Source organism: Tachysurus vachellii, chromosome 12, assembly GCF_030014155.1.
Source record: "Tachysurus vachellii isolate PV-2020 chromosome 12, HZAU_Pvac_v1, whole genome shotgun sequence".
Taxonomy (NCBI): Eukaryota; Metazoa; Chordata; class Actinopteri; order Siluriformes; family Bagridae; genus Tachysurus; species Tachysurus vachellii.
The window spans coordinates 21,562,103-21,586,172 of NC_083471.1; the positions used below are offsets into that span (position 1 = coordinate 21,562,103).

The 24,070-nt window shown below is 39.7% G+C and overlaps 1 protein-coding gene across 16 annotated transcripts in view; it reads left to right on the forward strand.

Moving 5' to 3' along the window:
* The first annotated feature begins 2,251 nt into the window (after positions 1-2,251).
* The window catches only part of camk2b1 (calcium/calmodulin-dependent protein kinase (CaM kinase) II beta 1), a 58,654-nt gene continuing 36,835 nt past the window's right edge, over positions 2,252-24,070 (forward strand). For 9 of the 16 annotated variants that reach the window (XM_060884310.1, XM_060884296.1, XM_060884303.1 and 6 more), the window contains exons 1-6: positions 2,252-2,573; positions 9,360-9,454; positions 16,777-16,836; positions 17,125-17,179; positions 18,102-18,167; positions 23,129-23,201. In XM_060884310.1, coding sequence (XP_060740293.1) covers positions 2,512-2,573; positions 9,360-9,454; positions 16,777-16,836; positions 17,125-17,179; positions 18,102-18,167; positions 23,129-23,201 — 411 coding nt within the window. In that variant the 5' untranslated portion in view covers positions 2,252-2,511. The remainder of the gene's footprint in view (positions 2,574-9,359; positions 9,455-16,776; positions 16,837-17,124; positions 17,180-18,101; positions 18,168-23,128; positions 23,202-24,070) is intronic. The other 7 variants (XM_060884297.1, XM_060884311.1, XM_060884308.1 and 4 more) reach the window with 1 other exon arrangement.

Genomic DNA, 24,070 nt, shown 5'->3' on the forward strand with positions numbered 1-24,070 from the left:
TTTATATTTTATGCTCATTACATCACAGATTCAGGTTTAATTTATCGGTAGTGTACGCTTAACATTTGTGTGTGTGTGTGTGCGTGGGTTTGATGTATTTATTTCACATTTACCTTTGGATTTGGCTGCAGATGAATTTATTGCAAAAATGCTCAAATAAACTGAGGTGTATGACGAGAATTTGCTACTGAATCATCCCTTAGTCCTTAGACAAATAACACAGTGTTTTTAAATGTGTCATCGAAAATTGAAAAAGAAAACATCAGACGAAACAAACGGTGCAGGAAAAACAATGGTCTTAATTCTGTAACGCGAGCAGTCACGTCTCAGAAGCAAGCGTCACGATTCTGGCCCGACCTAATCAGCATAATTGGAGTTGAATGATTGTTGACTTTGTATAGAACGAAGAATTTCAGAAATAAGGATGCCCTTGCTCATCAAACTGACACTGCAGCCCAAAACGAAGACCTAATGACTACAGATGAGATTATTTCCCAAGGTGCTTCATAAACGCTTCAGAAAAAGAGCCATAAATTCATGCTGAGATTCAAATAATGTTGCGTGAATACACAACAATACGATTGCGTAATTTATTTCATAGACGGTAATTCAGGTTGCAAATCCACAATTTCTGTGCAATTTGATCAACTTTAGCACCATGATCTATATCGAGCCAGACATAGAGAAGGTGATATATGAGTGCAGTGAAAGTATAATTATAATTAATTCACTCACTCACTCATTTTCTACCGCTTATCCGAACTACCTCGGGTCACGGGGAGCCTGTGCCTATCTCAGGTGTAATTGGGCATCAAGGCAGGATACACCCTGGACGGAGTGCCAACCCATCGCAGGCCACACACACACACTCTCATTCACTCACGCAATCACACACTAGGGACAATTTTCCAGAGATGCCAATCAACCTACCATGCATGTCTTTGGACCGGGGGAGGAAACCGGAGTACCCGGAGGAAACCCCCGAGGCACGGGGAGAACATGCAAACTCCACACACACAAGGTGGAGGCGGGAATCGAACCACCAACCCTGGAGGTGTGAGGCGAACGTGCTAACCACTAAGCCACCGTGGCCCCCATTATAATTAATTATACTATATAATTATAATAAATAATTACAATGATGAAATGATTCATTGTCTCCTGGATGTCTGTTTAGTGGGTTTATTGGGACACAGAAAAAAGATGCCTCTGAAGCCTCTAAGCCTCTTTCTGTATGTCGAAACAAGTCAAAAACAACTGTGGTGAATCTCAGGTCCTATTCTATGGATGGAGAAGATTTCAAAAGTTTACGATGATGTCCATTTGTTGATGTATCTACAATGAAAAGCTACCTATAGCCAGATATTAATCTCCGGGCAACAGAAATCAGGGCTTGGCCTAAAATATTAAAATAACCTGGTACTAAATGAAATGATGAAATGATGACAATCAAATGACAAAACGGCAATATTCTGTTATCCGTTGTTCTGCTAGATTCTGGCTTTGATGATGGAGCTCTGTGACAAACGTTTCATTCACGTTTTATTCTGTGTAAGCTGTGATTTACTGTATCAGTAACGTGTCAAAACTACATTTACAATACAGTACAATAATATTGCTTCATTCCATTGGAGGGTGCCAATATTTCTAGACACGTCTGCACGTGTTGTAGGCTGCACATATTGATGCAAACATTAACATATTTGAAGTGGGTGAATATTCTGTTCCTTTTACACGGTTACATAACACATCTTCCGCCAAATACAAAATGGCCCTCATGGTTCTGTCCCTATTTGGTGTTACAGTATCCGGATAGAGGCGCGCGCTAACGCTGCCCACGCCTGCAGTTACACATATCGGCCTGTGGGTGGTGACAGAGAGCCAAACTTCAGCTGTGTTTCGCTGTGTTATTTGGAAGCGATCGTTTTTTCCCTACCTGCTTTCCGTCAAACCCCGCCTCCTGCTTTAGGATTGGATAGTAGTTCTTATTGAATACTTATCGACTTATCGAGCTAATAATGACGCACGGAACGAAATTTATAATAAACAGTAAGCACAAAGAAAGTGCACGCTTTCTACGTTCACTAACGATACACTTTGGCGTGTTAAAAACCTAGATTCTACGTCTACGTTCAGCTGTCGCTATGGTAACGTCAACGACGTCTTAACCGTCCAATCGGAGGACGCTATTGTGGACGTCGCGTTCTAAGCCAATCTGGTGAAGAGGCGGAGCTTTAAGAATACGGGTAGAAAAAAAAAACGCTATTCGTGGAAGAGAAAGCGCGAGCGGGGGCAGAGAGGACGTCCGTTATCTCCGTTAAGACCCGCAGCTCTGTCTTACTGTTTATAGTCAAAAATAGTCAGAAAGAAAGGGCTAACAAAACAAACAGAAATAGGAAAGTCGAGTGTTTGACACCTGACCTAACTAACCGTTAGCTGTAGCTGTGTAGCTAACTGTCAGAAATCTGACTACACAGAGTGAGTGAGAGAGAGTGAGAGAGAGAGAGAGACATGGCTACGACGACCTGCACTCGATTTACGGACGAATATCAGCTATACGAAGAGCTCGGAAAGTAAGTAACAATCTGATCTAGTTTGAGCAGCAAATCGACGTCTTTTGCGTATGAAATAGAGTCGGCGTGAGCGCGGAGTTGGAGCTGTCACCAGTAGATAAGGTGTGGTGTTGCTCTGAGAGTTACACTGGCTGTGTCCCAAATACCTCCTCACTCCGTATTTAAGTGCACTGAATTAGGTATAAACACTAAGGCTTTTGGCGCACTACCTGGTGACGCGATTTGGGATTTGTGACACGATTGGCGTAGTGGCTAGATAAACAAGTTTTTTGGGGGTGTTTTTTCGATACGTTCTGACTTAATAAAAATGTAGAAGTTTGTAAAAAAATAAAAAAAAAAATACTAATCCCATTAGTTGGTGTTGTGAATGTATGAGGGACTGCAGGGAAAAGTGTAAAACGCCGCCTTACTAGGGGTTGTTGCTTATAAGCCCCCTTTGGGTTTAATGTCTTCCTCTAATCATAAGTTGTTTTATGCAGATTTACATGCGGTTTAATCATAAACAACGCAACAGCTTTGATTCTGCATACATTGTGTGTGTGTGTGTGAAAGTGTGTGTGTGTGAGAGAGTGTGTGTGTGTGAGAGAGTGCGCGTGTGTGTGTGTGAGTGTTTGTGAGAGAGTGTGTGTGTGTGTAAGAATGTGTGAGAGAGTGTGTGAGAGAGAGTGTGTGTGTGTGTAAGAATGTGTGAGAGTGAGAGTGTGAGAGAGAGTGTGTGTGAGAGTGTGTGAGAGAGAGAGTGTGTGTGTGTGTGAGAGTGTGTGAGAGAGTGTGAGAGTGTGTGAGAGAGTGTGTGTGAGAGAGAGTGTGTGTGTGTGAGAGAGTGTGTGTGTGTGAGAGAGTGTGTGTGTGTGAGAGAGTGTGTGTGTGTGAGAGAGTGTGTGTGTGTGTGAGAGAGTGTGTGTGTGTGTGAGAGAGTGTGTGTGTGTGTGAGAGAGTGTGTGTGTGTGTGTGAGAGAGTGTGTGTGTGTGTGAGAGAGTGTGTGTGTGTGTGAGAGAGTGTGTGTGTGTGTGAGAGAGTGTGTGTGTGTGTGAGAGTGTGTGTGTGTGAGAGTGTGTGTGTGTGAGAGTGTGTGTGTGAGAGTGTGTGTGTGTCACAGACTGAAAAAGTAAAGACCTAAAGCCAGTTGTCTTGCTAAGGGTTTCTGCACATGCACACTTCATTAATTCATATTATTTATTATTTCTTCTATATTAATGCTGGAGTATTTTTTTGGATCATTAGATTGCTTCCTAGTTCAGTTTAGGCTTTTGCAGGATGACCTTTTTAATAAGACTTTTATTAAAACTATCAAATTAATATAATATAATTTTTCCAGGCTGGACACATTTTCTAGTCAGTAGTAAAAGAGACAAAATTGCACAATGTGCCTTTATTTGTTTGTGTATTTATTTTTACGAAGAGCTGCAGGACAAATCTTTAACATATTGGATCATTGTTTCTCCAGAGTACCGTCCTTTGCTGAGGTCAAGGTTATAGGGCAAGACGGGAGATAAGTGGACACGTGTCAGTGTGTCTGTCTGTATATTTCTATTTTTGTGGACGCATTTGTGTAATGTGTCTAGGTCTGTCTTGACACTTCATCATGATGGATACGATTAAATTTAGAAAGCTTGATGGATTGAATGAATTAAATTCACTTTGGGGTCGGATAAATCCATTCTCTCTGCATTTCAATGTGTAAATTCTGTAGATTAGGGCTGGGCAACGTGGACAAAATCGTATACCATAATCATACCATAATCTTGCCTACAATTGAGAAAAAAACGATCTGTACAACATATTACATGACTGTTTTAATTAAGTAATTATGCTGTAAACTAAAGCCCAGCGAACAACACTTCTTCTTTTCCTGTATTTGGACATGACGTTGATGAGAAACATAGCACTATCAAATTACTATCAATTCATTCATTCATTCATTTTCTACCGCTTATCCGAACTACCTCAGGCCACGGGGAGCCTGTGCCTATCTCAGGCGTCATCGGGCATCAAGGCAGGATACACCCTGGACAGAGTGCCAACCCATCGCAGGGCACACACACACTCTCATTCACTCATGCAATCACACACTAGGGACAATTTTTCCAGAGATGCCAATCAACCTACCATGCATGTCTTTGGACAGGGGGAGGAAACCGGAGTACCCGGAGGAAACCCCCGAGGCACGGGGAGAACATGCAAACTCCACACACACAAGGCGGAGGCGGGAATCGAACCCCGACCCTGGAGGTGTGAGGCGAACAAGCTAACAACTAAGCCACCGTGGCCCCCTATTACTATCAATATGAATACAAATTACAAAAGGTTTTTTTTAAATATTAAAAAACACTTTTTTTCACCTTCAGGTACAAGTTTCTCATCTTTCAGTTTAACTGATGCCTCCCTCTTCTGTGCCGGAGTGGTGCTGGTGGTTCACTCTGTGTCACGCTCCTCAACACATGTTTTGATTTTTGTTTATTACTTCACACTTCCCTTACCTTAGTGATATAAGTCTGCTGAGGAAAAGTGGCTTTAGAGATTAGAACATTAGAGATATTGACAATATCCATGTAGGAAAATATCTATCAGTAAACATTTTTCTGTCCTATGAGAGATATTTATGGAGAGAATTATAATTCCACAGTGCAGTTGAATTCTCAAAATCCCATTCGTTTTGTCGATTCATTTGCTTTAACAGCAGTTCTGACGGTAGCTGGTAGGCAAGTCATAGGTTTATTACAGTTTACACTCAGATTTGTTTGACACATTACAAACACATTAGAAAAGTGTGTACTTTGTTAGCGATGCTTTCTCTCAGACATTTAACATTTCTGGAAGGAGTCTCAAGTATCAGGAGCGGTATAACTTTGCTTAGTGTTATAGTGTTATAAAGCTGTTATAAATGTTAGTAATTAATTCCTGCACAGATATTTTGTACTTTTGAAAGCCAATTATTCTGAAACTCATGTAAACATCTGTTTAGGATGTTTTTTAAACAATACAGGATTGTTTAAGCAAGAATTGTGATGTGTTCAAAAGGAGAGAATTGAATTTGATTCCTAGTAATGACACCATCTTCATTCGTGTAGTAAGAGTTTTCCTGTTAAACGTCTCAAATCTCCAAATCAAGTCAAGTCAAGAAGCTTTTATTGTCATTTCAACCATATATAGCTGTTGCAGTTCACAGTGAAATGAGACAACATTTCTCCAGGATCATGGTGCTACATAAAATTAAAGACAGAAATAAGGACTTAGTAAGTTAGTCTTAGACACATAAAGTGCAACTGTGCGACCTGGTGCAAACAGAGCAGGACAAGACAAACAAGACAGACAAGACAGTGCAGGACAAAAGACAGACAAGACAGTGCAGGACAAAAGACAGACAAGACAGTGCAGGACAAAAGACAGGCAAGACAGTGCAGGACAAAAGACAGGCAAGACAGTGCAGGACAAAAGACAGGCAAGACAGTGCAGGACAAAAGATTACAAGACAATACAAAAAAGAAGAAGTAAGATCATGTTTTTAAATGGAGTCCTGTGGGTCCTGTGTGTTTTTTATTTATCATGTAATTCATTATTTTAATTATCTAATAGTTAATATGTCTAAAAACACAGCGTTATTAAACATCGCAAGCTACAAAATGGCATAATATTTTTAGTAGAATATTCATCCTGGGATTATGTAGACTTCAGGCTTTATTTATTTGCATGTGAGAGCAATAAATCTGGAGAAAACAGTGTGGTGAGTAAATGAATGACGCATTGAGGTGGCAGTGTGAAACGAAGCAAAGGGATTCAGGCCGACGTGTGTGTAGTAGAAACGCTAGGCTTCCTATTTAAGTCCAGGGGAATTACGGATACGCATCGAACATGGTGCGAGCGCACACCTTAATAAATCAGTTTGTGTGAGCGTGCGTTTGTTCACGCAGAAAAGCTGTTCTGATAAACTCAAAGTTGTGACGCAAGTAGGAGCAGGTCACTAAATGCCGATGTACGACTCGAGATACCGTGAGATGCTGTGAGATCTGTGAGGGAGTGTGAACACACTTCAATCCATGGTGTGTTTTGTTAAGGTTGCATGAAAAAAAAGTGATAAATACCTCAGTGGCGATTAGATCCGTCGTTAAGTCGTCGTTGTTGCATAAGAGAGAATTTTTCCTGTCGACTGCTAACACAGTTCACTTTTACCAAAAAGATTGCTAATTATTTAAATTTCCCACCTTCCCACACGTCCCACACCACATGCCTGTTTACACCATGGTTGTCATAGTAACCTGTTTCATATTGATCACTCAGGTTTTGTTTTTTTGTTTTTTTATGTTTTCACCCCAATTTCAAAAGCTGCACCCAAGTATAAAACATGATTTATAAATCTCTGGATATCTGCTCTTGCTGTTCTGGCTTGTACATGATGATGTGCTGAACATTTTATGTAGGTTCATTTATCTATACCGCCATCAGTCACTAGATTTGTGTAAGTTTGGTGAAGCTGCTGTCGCTTCTCTGATGTAACAGCAAGGTGCAGTTAAATAGTGTTAAAAGTTGTGATCATTGTAAAGTCCTGATTTTTTTTTTTTTACTAATAGTCTTACTAACCTAACCATCATCTGGTTTACTGGCAATTTACTAGTTAGCTTGGGATGACCGGAGAGCATTAATAGTCAATAGTGGATGTTTGATACTTTGACTTTTCCTACAATGGAAACATTGAGTGTGTATGTGTGTGTGTATGTGTGTGTGTATGTGTGTATATATATATATATATGTGTGTGTATGTGTGTGTATATATATATATATATATATATATACACACACACATATACATACACACACACACACACACACATATATATATACACACATATACGTACATATACATACACACACACACACACACACACACACACACACACATTATATATATATATATATATATATATATATATTAAGCATTTTACTTTAAATCTACAGACAATATTTGTAACTTATACAAAGCCCCAATCTCTTTTTTTTTTATTAAGCTAAATTCTTTCAAACATAAGAAAAAATGAAGTATAAATATATAAAATATGTAATATGTTTTATGCATAAAATCACAGCTTACACAAATCTGCAGATTTTAATTTATTTATGTATTTACAAAGCACTTACATTGCACATATAGGCTTAAAGTATTAATGTAATATAATACTAACAGATATACAGTTAGCGTTCCAGATCTAAAAAAAAAAAAATTATTTGCATTTACATTCTTTGCCTGTTGTTAGAGGATCAGACCGAATTCATTCGTTTTTCTCTGATATCCAAGCCACCTTTTTTTTTTTTTTTTTTTTTTTTTTTTGCTGCTATCAGACTGTTATCGATCCTGTGTGTCAGCCCGGTGCCGTCTCTAATAAATATACGAAGACGCTATGAATATTTCATGAGAGTGTACAGGGTTTTATGGTCTTAAGCTCAGTACATTGAGCATTAAATAAAGAGCTATTAAATAGTGTTTGTGTGTGGTTTTGTGTGTTTGTATCCTGCGATGAACTGCTACTCCATCTGGTGTCTTCTGTCTTGTGCCCCACAGTCCTAGGGATAGACACGAGGTTCCTCACAAACCCGTGTGAAACAAGAGGTGCAGATGATAGACAGACAGACAGACAGACAGACCGACAGATAGTTAGATTGACAGATAGACAAATAGATAGATAGATAGACAGACAACCAGATAGATAGATAGGTAGATAGATATTCTCTTCTCAGATCAGTTTTGCATTTTTCTGTAACAGGAATGTCTGAGAATTTGTTTAATAGTACAATTACAATATTCTTATTCAGCCTGTTTAGAAACTTTTATTGTGTTGTGTTATGACTTTTTCCTTCCCTTTAAAAAAAAATCAACATAAAGCAACACATTTTTATTTGATTTCTATACATTTCTTTATGCCTATCTTCCACAAGCATCAATCCTCGAATCCAACTCAGACTTAGAGACTTAATAAGTGTATTTTATATTCCACATCATACACAATCAGACTCATTAATATAAAGGAATCAATAAATAACACAGCAGAACGCACCTGGTTAAAGCTAGAAGAACATCTTTAGCACATCGTTCAGTCTTACGATTAGTTTGCTATGTAGACAGATTTATTTATTTATTTATTTATTTATTTATTTATTTATTTATTTATTTATTTACTACACACACCATTTCAGCATAGTGAAGCGAAATTTAGTTTTATTTTAGTTAAATTAAATATCTGCTTGAAATCTTTTGGTAATAACCGACTTCGTTTTCATGCCGGCTTTGCATTTGTGAATGTGTGTGTAAAACGAGTGTGTGTTTAAAAACGGTATCTAAATTTGTTCTAAATGTAGAATATGCTGCCTCTGCTCATGTCATCACTTGGGATTTTATTAAGCACAAAATCTAATATATTCTGTGTCCAGACATTTATATTTTATTAATGCCCCACACACACACACACACACACACACACAAAGCTGGTTTATTGTACGTAGACGTCTGAGTGTGCAGAAAGATCAGTGCCATGAAGAAATGTTACGAACCACATAAATATTAAGAAATGCCTTATTTATCTAATAAGACAAAATCAAATAATAACACAGATAGCGTTTATGGTAAAGAAGGTTCCATATGAATAACATTTGTGTTTGATGATCCAGTGTCTCTCAAACATAAGCATTCATTGTGTCAAGGGCTCACAAAAAAATCCCAACGAGCCACATCAGCACTTGAACTTGATGTGATATTTGAATTTGTGCTCAAGTCTGTTTTCTGTTTTTCTCCTCAGGGGAGCATTTTCAGTGGTGAGGCGATGCGTGAAGCTTTGCACAGGCCAAGAGTACGCTGCCAAAATCATCAACACCAAAAAACTATCGGCCAGAGGTGAGGACGTGGCTTTCCGTACTCCATTCCTGAATAAAACATTGTCGATGATTACTCACCAAATTAAAACGAAGGTTTCTTATTTGCACAATCAGTGTAACAATAACGAGGTGCTGTGCCATAAATCAGTGTGGCACACACACACACACACACACTACAGCATGAACGTGCATATTGAAACGCTCTTCACCCAAAATCCGCTCGACTCCTTTACCCCGTTAGACTGGCGTAATAACCACAGACATTTGGATACTGAAACAAGACAGGCTTTTTTTTATGACTCAACAATATTGCTGTTGTGCTTTTCTTATGCTGATCATCTTGCCTATGTCCTAGTAAACATATCTTGATCCTACGCAAATTCAACTGGTCGTTCTTTTTATTTATTGGACTATCATTTGTTTTCGAAATCCTTTTACAGCTTAATAAAACCCGTTTCTAGATATTTTACTGATTTCAAGCTGAAGATGATCTTATTTTCTCCTTCCAAGCATTTGTTTCTAAATAAAAAGAAAGAAATAAAAAGAAATAAAGCATTCTGCTAACAGAATAAGACCATTTTTAAGATTGAAATGCTAAAATATGTCTAGAAATACGTTTCCTGGTCGTATAATAATCTGATGAAATTGATTAGTTCACGTGCTAAGTTATTATTTTGACACATTGCTCACTCACACGATCGTGTTTAATCATTAAAAAAAATATTTGGATGCAGTTTAAAGATGGTTTAAATGTGCTGTGAAACAGTTGAGCTATTGAACTAGTTTTTTCTCCGGAGGTCAGTCTGAAGTTTCTGAAGCTTTTCCTATGTGAGAACCGGAAGCTTGCTGTAACAGACTCGCTCTGGATTTAAGATTTGGGAACAGCATGTACGATTGAGAAACTCCAGATTATTTTGCAGATACACCTTCATCTCATTTGCAGAAGGTAGCTATTTGGGCAAACACGTGACTACTCTTTGTAGTTCTGCTCAACCAAGGTAAACTTCTACCAGTTGACAGATTTCTTTCAGTGTCCTGTGTCTACCGGCATGCTGTCCGCCGTTGGCCGCCAGTCGCGCGTATTTCCACAGTAAGAGCTATTGCCAAGGCCGAGGCCGAATTCCATGGCGGTGAGACAGACTCCAGCCTGCACCTGCTCCACGGCAGGCAGTTATCTGATGGCATCCTGCACGAGAAGAGTGTAGCTATGTCACCCTGCCTGTAAACTGCATTGGGCAGCTGCTTGCTTTGCCAGGTGTTGCTGAGCATTTTACAGCCTACGTTGGTCATTGTGGCAAACAAGTATTTCACTCCCAAGACATTGCTATGCAGCAAGTAGCTGATTTGGAAAACTGCTAGAGAACATGATCATGGGCCGGTGTCATGTAGTAAGGGTGGGGTGGAGAGAATGCACGAGATAATTTTACAGTTGTTATGCCAATTCCAGGATTGTACAGAGCCGCTGAGGTGACACAGGCTGGGTTTTTAATAACACATTAGCCATGAATTTATATTTCCCGTTCATGAGAATGCATATTTACCCTGAGGCCTCAAAATATTGAATTGTGTAACCTAATCCCAGGACTTAATATATCGTTTGAACGTCATATTTAAAACTTGGCCCGTAGTTAATTATTAGGTGGGAACGTGTGAAAATTGAGAATTCAACACCAGTGACTCCGGCATGTCTTTATGCAACAGCGATGAAGTTTAATATTACTCATCCCCATGCTTAGGTTTCTGTACTGCGGTAGTGTGTTGTGTTGATTTCTGTTACACTTATTTGTGTTTACCTTTATTTTGAGCATTGCATTCAGTTTCATATTCTGTAAAAAAAAAAACGTTAAAAGGGGGAATGCAAAAATCAAATCAAATAATACTAATAGAAGGTAAATTGATGTGTGAAATAAAGAGGAAAAGTGTGGGTGACTTTGAGGCAGTTAGAACAGGTATGACCTAGAATAAATGTTATTGCATTAATAGAGGTATTACAGCGATCCATCTTTTTCAACGTTTTGGCCTCTGAAGCCATAGCGCATATGTGATTTGTTGCATTTCATCCAGCCCCCACACTTTTTGTACCCAGACGCTGTATAATGGAGTTTTTAACCATCTAAACGTGATGCACTAAACGGCAGCCGCTTGTAGGATTTGTAGCAAAAATATTTACTGTATAAAAACTCAAAACCTTCCGGATGCACCCCATGAATATCTAGTCATTCGTACGGATCTCTCACTCATTTTAAAATACACATATTTCAGGAAACGAATCTTGAGTAATATAATCCATGACCACAAGAAGCATCGCACATGGCACAATTGCGCATTGCACATTTGTGTCCACACTGTAGGTAAGGAATAAAACAAGATGATGGTCCATTAAGGGCTGATCCTGTGTAGTCCAACAGTAAGAATAGATACTGTGACTGCCTTAAATTACCACCATTACCACCAACAACTTTTTTGTTTATTAAAGAACAAAATTTCCCTCTTTTTAACCACTTGGAGTTCATTCATGGGACGGATAACAGCTATAAACAGGCGTTCCCCTCCCAACCTTAAAAAAAAAACAAAAACACATCCTTTCACGCTACAGTGCCAAGAGAAAGAGCAAAAAAATATTCCTTGCTTAGGAAGAGTTTACTGTAGAGGAAAACAGAAAGCTCAATGGTGTCACACCACTTTATGCCGTTCTTTCTTAATTAACAATATATTTTAATCCATTAATGATTAGCATTAGATTATGTGGAGCATCTGCCCTGCAAAGTCCCTGTGAATGAGCTGTTACTATAGAAACAATAACATATTAAAACAAGCACATTAATACACACCTTCCACTTTAATGACAGCCGTAACTACCGCGCTGCTCTAGGAAATAAATTCAGATTGGTGAATGATGTGGTATGAGAAAAAAAATAACCACCATATCTCTTTAGAGGCTTTGTAGAATTTCTAGCTGTGCAGCTAACACAGATACCATCAATTTTGTTCATATGTTCTGTTAATGATTGTGAGAACTGGGTCAGTTTGATTGCATTTGATGGCAGATTTTTGCTTCTTGAGCGTCAGACCGGCACATATCATCGCTGTCACTGCAGCGACATTTTGTACAGTATTGAGGTATTGAAGCAAACCTTATATAACGTGATATGAAATATAAAAATGCCCCTGAAAAATGGGGCATAAGTGGTAAGTTTAGGCAGAAATAAACAGTGACTAATAGGGGCAGTGGTTCATTAGAAAATAAAGGCGGAAGAACAGAGATTTGAGAGAGATAAAATCAAACACATGCATACGTTCGAAGCAGACAGAACTGTGAAACTAAAGGAATGAAGATTGTGTCGAAAGCAGCGTTGCGATGCCAGGAAAGGGTTTAAAACCGAACAACAAGAGGTGAGTGATTGCAAGTGATTGTGCGAGTGAGAGATTGAAGCAGTGTAGGAGAGCTGTGACTGTGAAGGCAGCCAAGGCACTTGGCAGCTGTGTGTGTGTGTGTGTGCGCGTGTGTGTATGTGTGTGTGAACGAGCACGTGAAAGCATAGCTACATGCCTGGAGCACGGGACACTCATCTGACCCAGGCAGCCATAGAGAGACAGTCATGGCCTGGGCAACATGCACATATACTTACTTACAACACGTGTCATAAATCAAAAGAGGAATCCAGTAGTAACCACAAACCAGCCGGATTATATTCCAGTTATTCCAGTTGTTATCAGGTCAAAATCTCATTAAAAAGTAACTCTTTTCATTCAGATCTCTGTCTTAGTTTAGATTTGCTTACTCACTATGGTCTGCTTTATACACCTCAACTTTTTTCACATCTATATGGCTGTTCATATTCAAAGAGCCAGCACTTACTCTAGACTCGTACTACTGTTCTTGGCTGACAGAAGTGGAAACGTGTTCCACTACTTTTTGCCCCAAGGTTGGACCTGCTTGTGTCATTGAGAGTTTCTTTTCTGTGCACTACGGTTGTACTTATTTGTTACTATAAACTCCTCTGTTCTCCATCTGTTTCATCATCAAGGTGTTTCACATTGAAGATCATCTGTGTGAAAATCTCTGGAGACTTGCAAGACATTCAAACTAGCATCGTGCCATGAAATCACCTTTTTGCTCATTCTGATGTTTGCTGTGAAAGACAATGGAAGCTCTTTTCCTGTATTTGCAGGGTTTTACGTATTGTGCTGCTGTCACATAATTGGCTGATTGGATAATTGCATGGATGCAGAGGGTACACGTGTTCCTAATAAAGTGGATAGCGAGTGTATATCCTGAATTGTGAAAATGTCATGATGTAATATTTCTGTGATTTCGTGTGCATGTTTGTTTATTGAGCGGAGTTTAAACTGAGATGAGCATTGAATTAAATGACTGCGATATTGCTACAGGTCTGTGAGGAAATAACAAGGGATACAGAGGCTGCTTTTCCAAATATGGAGCGTGAGTTTGGAAAGAGATAAATGTCAGCGCAGCAAATGTCATTGTAAATACGCTGTCGTCGTCAGCGACCGTAATTATCACGAGTCATGTTTTCATTCTTTCCGACAATGCCGGAACGAATAAGAGCAATAGTTGAATGTCATCACATGTCCTTGTCCTGTTGACTGAAACCAGAACGTTTTTTTTTTCCTGCTGCTTCCCCAGTGTGCAGCAAACTTCAGCAAATATTACAAAAAGTGTTTTGACAAACCCAGCACTTCTTTTTGCCTTTGTTGTCTTGCGGTTTCGAACTGTTCCTGCGAATATTGCTGAGCTTTCCTTTACATTTTCTGTTCTACTGTTTCCTTCTCCACCACCGAGAAGTGCTTATTAAATACGAGAGAACTCACAAAACTACCTAAACCGCTTTGTCTAAGGGTAAACTTAATGGGGCATTAGTGCACTTTAGATAAAATCATGTTAGAAAACTAAAACTACTCCTTGGAAAAGCTTTCCTTGTGTTGTCATGTACAGCTGTAAATGTAAGCAAGCACACAGCTAGTTAATAAAGCACACATTGCTTGTGTGGATGTGCCGGAGTGCAGTGGAGGGTGACCTGGATTTCCCAGCAACTCACACGATGCATCAGTTCTGCACTGGTGTCCCATTTAGGATCCTGTATGGTTTAGTTGTTCTCAGAGAAATAAGTGGCGCATAAAGATTTATTTCACAATATCTACCAAACTGGGATCATTTGCGCTAATGTTTCAGTGCACTCGGATCCTGTGTGTCTACAACTTAAGTAGAAGTCCTTGACTGACTATAACCACATTTTTTTTATTAGGTATACCCCCAAAGTCCACCCCACATCCCCCCATGCCAAAAGGGCCTGTTTGTGTATTGGTTTATTTGTGTCAGGATAATATCAACCAAGCTTTTCTGAGATAGCACATCTGCACACCTAATGAGATTTTATTCCCCTCACTTTAGCTGGATGACCTTCAACAAAGTCAGATTTGTTAATAATGTAGTTTCCTGAGCTTTAGTTTGTCTGAATGCCTTCTGCACATACAGTACATCCGGTGACTAATTAAAGGGAAAAAAAGGGATGTAATCTGCATTTCGGACTTCCGACAAAGTGGGTTCTTCCAGGATAACCTCACCCACATCCACAGGCAACAAAGTAGATTTAAAACTTTCTCACCGATTTAAAACGTACTTCGTTTTCACACTCGTTAAACCATTCAGTCACCTGATCTCAACCCAGCTGAACACCTGTAAGAGATTAGGCAACTCCATCAACACCATCATCACCTAACCAGCAGCTAATGGAATATATTTTAGAAAAGATATTTTATACTGTGGTGCATTGAAACAGACAGCTGGTGATGGCCTGACACCTTCGTAAGACACTATGCTTGTTTTTTCTGTAATTTGCCCCATCTGTGTGCAAGCCGTGTTTGGTTAGAGACACAAAGGTGGTGTAGTGCTGATTTTCATGCAGCAGCCATGGCATTTCTTTGTATCTACACCCAGTGATTACATTACTTATGCTCTTTATTCTCTCCCTTCATCCGCTCGGGGATTTATCTCTTTCTTTTCCCTGTCCTTCTTTTTTATTTTTTGTTTCTTTCTTCCCTGCCCTTTCATTCTACCTTTCATCCCTCCTTTTTCCTCCTCCCTTCTTACTCACGCTTTCTCATGTCTTATTTACCTTGCTGCTTTAATACCAGAGCTTCTCTGTGGACTTTTAACCCTCACCGTACCATCCTGCTTTCACTGTGTCTCAGTCCAGGCTAAAGATATTGCCCTAGATTTTCATTATGATTACAGATGCAGATGTGCGGCGTTAAATTTGTCCAAAATAAGGACACTTCGACGACAGATGCGCTTTTGAATTGAGGTGCAAATGTGGTTTCCTTCTAGAGCACTATTTATATACCACTGTTTTAGCACGCATTACTATTTATAGTTTGAAAGCATCAGAAATATAACGTTTTTGGCTTACATAAGCCACACATATGCATGCAGAGCATACCGAACGCTCTCAGCTCTCTTGTTATCCTGTGCAACATTAACACAGGCTGATGATGCAGACTATACAGTAGGAAGCACTGAAGATCTGGGCAATGAAGCACAAGCCACATGTCACACTGCTGCGTTTAGCTGGACCGCTGACATTCGGTGATGTCATCCAGTGTCGTCAATCTGCAGGGAGGGAGCTGACGTGTCTGTGGTCAGTTCCGAAGCAGAGCTGGCCGGCTCTAGAAAAAATAGGGATTAGTAAGGATGTAGGCTACTTACACACACACACACACACACACACACACACACACACACACACTGTAGAGCTGTAATTATTTCTGAGTGACCGGCGTAACACAATACTTAATAATGGCTTAGTGTTTCTCTAAATCATCTACATTCTCTCTGGGTCTGAGTGGCGATAACGAGACTAAACGTTAATCACCTCGGCTATTAGATCGGTATTTACAAATCAGCCCGCAGAGGTCGAAATCATCCGCACGTCTTCACATAGACTTAAAATGAGAGAAGTGAAGACAACTGGGTTGTGTCTCGTGACCTTTTCCTTCCTGCAGTGTTAATACTGTACATTCACTCTCCTTCAGACACACAAAGCCCCGTCATTGTGCTGTCTTCCCCCCGTCATCCTCTCACACCGCTCTCGGGCTTTATAAAGACCTATGAATATTATTATCACAGTGATTACTGTGGCTGTCTTGTACGCTCTATAAAACAGCAACAGAATATGCACACAATATGCAGTACCTTAAATTTATTGTATTACTAACCAGGTTTTGGCAGTGTTGCTGCAGGGTTTATAACTTCATTCATCTCTGTTTTTTTATTGCTGTGTCTGTCTTGCTGATGTTTTCCCACATTCATCTTCTCTGCAGATCATCAGAAGCTTGAACGAGAGGCTCGAATCTGTCGATTGCTCAAGCATCCGAATATCGGTGAGGAGAAAAAAAAGTCCTCTTCCTCTGAAACCTGATATTAGCCGAGTTTATAATGCTGAATAAAACGTAGACAGAATTGCACCGGTAAAGTTTAATCCATGATGCATCTGTGATTATTTAATATCTGACCCTGTTCTTCTCTCATTAAGGACAAACTTATAATGCCTGAATGTGTTTATTAATAACCGTCATGTTAGGCATCCGATAATGTAATAAAATGTCTTTTTCAGGCTAGAGTTGAATGAAATGTGCCGTTTTGTAATGAAAACCTGTCTCCCGTTGTAGTTCGACTTCATGACAGCATATCAGAGGAAGGCTTCCACTACTTGCTGTTTGACCTGTAAGTATATTTGTTCAGATCATCTTTTTATTGCTATCATAGTGACCTGTGATTCACAATTTTTCCATGCAATAAAGTTCCTTTGCGGTTCCTTTGTTACCGGCCTTTGTTCACTTTATTCCACCCTGGAAAATGCCTGACCTTTTTTTTCCCCTAAAGGGCAACTCACAAGGAGGTATATTGTAGCACAGTGGGTGGGGTCAGTTGTCATTTTGCCTGACGGGAAGTTCTTTAGAAATCTTAAAGCTGTAACTTGAGGTTTTCCAACACAGGGAAGTCTTTATAGTTATCCAGTAGTACGAGCAGCTGCGCATTATACTACAATACTGTATGTTACTCTAATATTTACTGATAACAGGAACAAACTTCTTTTTTTTCATGGATGTTCCACGGTGTTAAATATAGTTGTAAAAAGTATAAAAAGTAGGAAATCCTTCTTCAATAAATAAAAAATTGTTGCAGCATAAGAAACGCTTTGCGTCACGTCTCACCGCTTTGCTATTGATTATTTACTTTCTAACAGCACATGTACATTTTTTTTAAATTGATTGCCTGACTGATAGACAACAGCTTCATGAAGTTTGACTTATATCTCTGTACTGTCATCGAAGAAGCGTAATTAAAATTTCATGCTCTGTGTTTCCTCACATTGTGCCAGTTTGGCCCATTTTCCTTATTGATCCCTGAAGCATGATTTCACCCTTTTTGTTAACATCTTATATCATGTGGAAGATGCAGTATGCGCTGGAAAGTGTTGTTAAAGACGACGAGACTCCCTTAGAATTGTCATAGCGGGTTTCTGTTTCCATGGAAATGATGCTGAGCTGGTGCGTGGGTGCATGGTGTGTGTGTGTGTGTGTGGGGATGCAGGAAGCATGTGTGAGTGAGCGTGGTGCTAACCAACACTCTTTTTGCTCTACAGGGTGACAGGGGGAGAGCTGTTTGAAGACATTGTTGCCAGAGAGTACTATAGCGAGGCTGATGCCAGGTACGCAAAGCTGTCCTGTCCCGTCTCTCACTCTTTCTGTCTCTCTGTCTTTCCTCAGCTCCTGCTGTTGTGATGCCTCTCTTCCTTCGTCTCTCTCTCTTTCCTATTGTTTTCCCCTTGTTTTCTCTCCTTCATTGTTCACCATGTTGGTCTCCATTCTACTACTTTACACACATTTAGGCATGTGCCTACACAGCCTTCCTACATAATCTAAAACACAATCACCGTCTAAAAAACACACACACACACACACACACACACATATGTAAACACAAGGAGAATATGCACTGAATAAATGCTTAGTATGACTTGGCCAATCTAACTCAGGATATTGCAGGCTTTACTTGAGAGACGGTGTCAGAATCATGGACTGAACCTCGTATTGCTGGTTTCTGTATTGCTTTTCATGTCTCTTCTCTACCATTCTTACTCTTATCATCTCTTCTAAGCTTTCTCTTTTTTTCTCACTTGCCCCATTTCCACCAACACTGTGTCAGCGCTTGCTCAGGATCCAGAGAAGCTGTTTTTCCACTAGTTTAAAAGCTGAACCAGCGTACGATCAGATGTAGACGGATTAAAATAAGATTTTCCCCGTGCATCAACAGATTACTAGCCCATACTCCCTACATAGTGCATACTTTTTTCTGAATCACAGCACTGGACACAGGTGACAAACTGCCTGCACTTTTACTAGTCAGATAAATTTGCACGAACGAAAGATTTGTTATAGATCTTTGCCGCTTACTACATTTAGTCACCAAACAGTTAAACGGTAAAAAATATTGAGAGAAAATAAAGACACCAACAACTTGCAGACTTTTTGTCTAGCTCACACTTGGCATTTGGCAGACACCTTTGAGCAATTGAGGGTTAAGGGCCTTGCTCAGGGACCCAGCAGCAGGACCTGTGATTCGAACTCACAACCTTCTGATCAGTAGTCCAAAGCCTTAACCACTAAGCTAAAAATCAAAGCTTTATATGTGGACAATAACAACTATGGCTAAGCTTTCTGGTGACTGCATACTTGTTTGTTTGCTTTAGCAGTTTTTGGATGCTTTATCAACAGAAATCTGGCTTTTGGGGCTCTTAAAGGAGCACAACATAAAATCCTTTAAAAGGCTTCCTCCGACCTGTCAATCACGGTGACACCAGCCAGTCTTTGGCCTCGGTGAGCTTGGTAAAAGAGGGTGAATAATGCTTTTCTTTAAGTGTGTTATGCTGCCCTGTGATGTAGAGTTTGGCTGGCTTTGTGTATCTTAGAGTTAGCTTTCACACTCCCAAGCTGGTAGCTGTAATGTGGTAGAGGAGATTAAGCTAGTGGATAAGAATTAGCAATCGTGTGGAAATGTGGCTTTTTTTTTTGTGGCAGACTCTGATCAAGATTAGACACGATCTGAAACCAGCATTGGCACTATGTCAGTGGAAAAGGGCTCACTTTCATTCTTTCACCCCTTGTAATTTTCTGTATACACACACACACCAAAAATGTACTACATAACAGCCCTTTCCAGGACATGAGTGAGAGTGTCTTTTGATAACCTTCATATCAGTATGTGTGTGTGTGTGTGTGTGCGCAAGTGTGAGTGTCTATAGCTGGTTCGTTATGAAATAACTGCTGGAGGTTGTTCATACAGGTGATTGGAGCGTCTGGAATAACTTAATCACATAGCGTTCTCCGTGCCTTATAATAATGCATGTCACGCAGCAGTGTTCCACTGATCACGTAACCTGAGCCTTTACTGTCTTTAGGCAACGTGCACACACAAAGTAGTGTTTGAATCAAAGCCTTTTACGCACGGCAGGTGGAAACAACGATTACACTTAGATTCAATTTGAATACAGCGAGAAAATGAGTCAGTGCTGATTTCCTATGCATGCTGTGTCTTATGGGTAGAACGCAGCATATTTTGGCATGCAAGGCACAAGAGCAGAGCCGAGGAACAGCAGAAGTGTAGCAGGAATACAGCTTGTTCTGGGTATACAAAAGGGTTCATCACATTTCCACATTTTCTCTCTCTCTCTGTTTCCATCGTTATGAGTTGCCCTTTATAGTATTTGAATAGGGAAAGAACTAAAAAAAACTAAAAGTAGCAAATGATCATAAAGTCTGAAAGCACTCTAAATAACAGGGAGTCTATAAATTTAAAAAGCAGATATTTAAGATGCTTAAACACTTGAGTTTGAGTATTATTATTTATTCTAGTAATCATAAGATCGCTGTTGAATTGTGATTCAGGTTGCAGCACACACTTGTGAGCGGTCACACCAACAAGACCTGTCATTACAATTTGCTCTGCAGTTCACATTCAAAACGGATTTTTCCTCGATGCCTCGACAATCTGACATGCTTCTTGTCACAGGTCATCGGTGTGTCTGTGTGTTGAGCTTGGATTGAAATTGAGTTTGAATAAACTTTACAGCTGCAGGGTGTAAAATACTTTGCTTTGTCTCTCTCTCCTCCTAGTAGGATAGTAGTGAAGCCGGTGTACGTCGTCGTAGTTGCTCATTTTCTGTACGTAGTTTGGTCATTCTGTAGTCGCAGTTTGTTCACTGACTGCCTCCTGAGGATGCTGTAAAATTAATTTTAGTTTAAACGTGGAATGCGATGCCGCATGCCAGATGTGGCACATTAGTTGTGCCACTCAGTGCACTTTATACTACTGAGCACACAGCACATTCACAGAAAGAATCTGTTTGTCTCTCTGGCTGAAAACCCATAACTCTTAAGGGGTCTGGTCTGAAATGTGTGCTGTTTGGAATTTGGGCGAGCGAGATAGAGACTAGATAGATACATTTTGCAGTAGTAAGCTTAGGTGGATACATCTGTTTATAAGTAAGTCATACAAAGACAGTATGTGTACTTGGGGAAAGTCAAGCATGCATCTATCTACATCTAAATTAACAGCTAGGTAACCCAAGTGCTAGACATTTTATATAGCTCAAAACCAAACCAAACGAATCCCAAACTACTATTATACAGCATTTGACGAGGAGCCTTTTTGAATCCGGTTTTTGGTTTGGTTAAATCTAGCTGCTGTAATGTCATTCGTGCACATGGCAAAAATAACATTGCACCCTGCAGTCTATTTAGAGAAACAGCTCGCTCATGAAATTGAGAAATGTTTGACGCAATGTCTTCTCCGACAGGACGAAGAAGGTATATTCACCGAGTGAAGCACAAATGTTCAGGCCGAGAGCGTCTGCGCGTTCTCTCGCTTTCCCTCGAGCCCGTGTCAGATCAGTGAGGAGAGACGGCAGGGTCATGGAGCAGTCACATCACCGACCAGCATGGGTCTTAGCCACGGTGCCGTAGTTCTGACTCATAAACTAATCTGCTAAACCTGTAGGGTGTCACAAATGCTTACATGGTGAATAGAGGAAAATATTACACAGGACGGATAATATTATTCAACACAATTATCATCTTAACAGTCAAGCTAACAAAGTGGGCAGTATATCAAAGCCTGATATTAACTATTGCTAAATAAACCAGGTGATAAAGCATGAATAAGTAAATCGGAAAAGTAAAAGTGCTGACCTCACAATCTAACAATCGCCCAGTAAACAAAATAGTCATGAATTGGGGAGGGGCTACGGGTCAAATTTTTAATGTGTAGAAAAAGATTGAACTTAAAGAATGTTTATTTTAGAAATTTGACCTGAAGTGCCCATCCTTTTTCTAACAAGTTTGCTCTCTCTCTCTCTCTCTCGCCCTCGTCTCTCCCCTCTTTCAGATTAACTCTCTCATCCTCTTTTCCTCAGAGAGAGCGACAGACAGAAACTAGGTCTCCAATTAACTATCGTAATTAGGGCTTCATCTGTCCGTTTCAGTTGGTTTTGTCCTGTCTTTATCTGTTCCACACCCCCCTCTCTCTCTCTCTCTCTCTCTCTCTCTCCCACTCTCTCTGTCTCTCTTTCACTCTTTCTGTCTTCTAACTGTGTCACTCATGCGTGTTCCTCCCATATGTAACTCCTCTTGTCAGGTGTGTGGTGAACATGTACTCTTTTCCCTCAGTTTGCTCAGTACGTGTGTCTTTAAAGTGTAAAACTAAAGTGGAATCATTTCCAGTCTGTTTTATTTTGACATCGGAGGCGACTAGTTTAATTCGAGTGTCTGTGCACAGTATGGATGAAAATAGCTTATTGTCCTTATATTGTTACATGTTGCAGGATGCCAGTCGCAATAGAGTGAAACAATCTGGTGACAGAATGATGTGTGTTAGGCCACAATTAAAGATTTATTCATTTGACAAAAATCTGAAGCTGCTTATAGAAACCCAAATGCTCAGCGCTGTAGTGTATAACAAATGTGTAGTGCAAGGCTAATATTTTAATAATATTTGAATAAACACTGATCAGTATATTAGGATATACAGTATATTCTCTGTGACTTAAGTCGTGTGTGTGTGTGAATGTTGTGGTCTCAATGCTACAGAAATTAATCACACGTATAAATCTCATTCTCACGCGCGCACACACACACACACACACACACACACAATATTTAAGTCAACTCATTCCTTAATTTTTTTCCTAAGCTTTCCTTTCTCTCTTTTTATTCATCTCTCTCTCACTCTCTCTCTCTCTCTCTCTCTCTCTCTCTACCTCTCTGTTGTAATCATGTCAGGCTGGGTGCTGTTGCCAGTTGTCTCATCATGTTGAAAATGTTTTGTCTTCACCACCTCCACTTTCACTCGCTCTTTTCTTTTTTTCTTCTCCCTTCCACTCTTTCACTTCCTCCTTCATCACTCTTCTCATCCTCTTTCCTCTCCTTCCTATCCTCCATCCCTACGCCTTCCGTTCTATTTCTCTCCACTTCTTATTTATTTCATCACGGTTCACTGCCTTATTTTCTCTCACCTCTCCTCTCACCCTCCCTTCATCTCTTCTCGTCTTCTCTCAACACCTCTACTCCCTCATTCCCTTTTTCTTTTTTTTTCTCCCTCTTTTTGTCTTCACAGTCACTGCATCCATCAGATTCTAGACAGTGTCAATCACATTCACCAACATGACATAGTGCACAGGGACCTGAAGGTCAGTATGTAGCCCACTCACATCCTGCTCTGGCCATGTCTGTCTGTCATTGCCTGCACCTGTCTGTCTGTCTGTCTGTCTGTCCGTCTGTCTGTGGGTCTTGCTTGTCTGTATGTCAGTTGGCATCATGAGCTTGTGTTGTTGCATTGCCTGCTCCCCAACCCCTTCCTGCTATTCTTGTTTCGTACATCAGTTCAGCTTGTCTTTGCTAGAGTATAATCCAGAACGATAGCCAGTATCACTTTGCTTTAGGATGCTTATTTTTTTTCCTCCAATAATTATTGTGTAGCTTTGGTTTGATTTGTACTTACGTTTTCAGTCTGGTGACATTCCTCTTGCTTTTTACGTCATAGCGTAATAGTGTAATAAGACGATTTTCATGCTATGTGTAGAAGTAAAAAGAAAAAGAAAGGAAAAAATTGCCATATGACTTCTCATATGGTCATGACTCATTCTTTAGAGAAATTAAAAACAAAAAAAGCACAAATTTGCGGAAGAAGTATTTTTTATATATAAATATAAAGTAACTTTTTATATATAAAGTTGGTTTAACATTTGGTATTACAACTTTAATGGTAAACATGTTCACAAATGCAAGATTATATGTATCTATAGCACATTTCACTCACCGGCTACTTTATTAGGATGATTTTATTATTTATTTAATACATGATTTTCACGCAGTTATCCGGTCATCCAATCATGTGACATCAGACCAAAATAAAAACAGGCTTATCTCAGTGACTGCCAGGATTTTATATACCGTAGTATTTTAGAAACTGCTGATATTTTCTCACACAACAATCTTTAGAGATTATATAGAATGGCCCAAAAAAAAAACATCCATTTTGTGTGGATATACCTTGTTG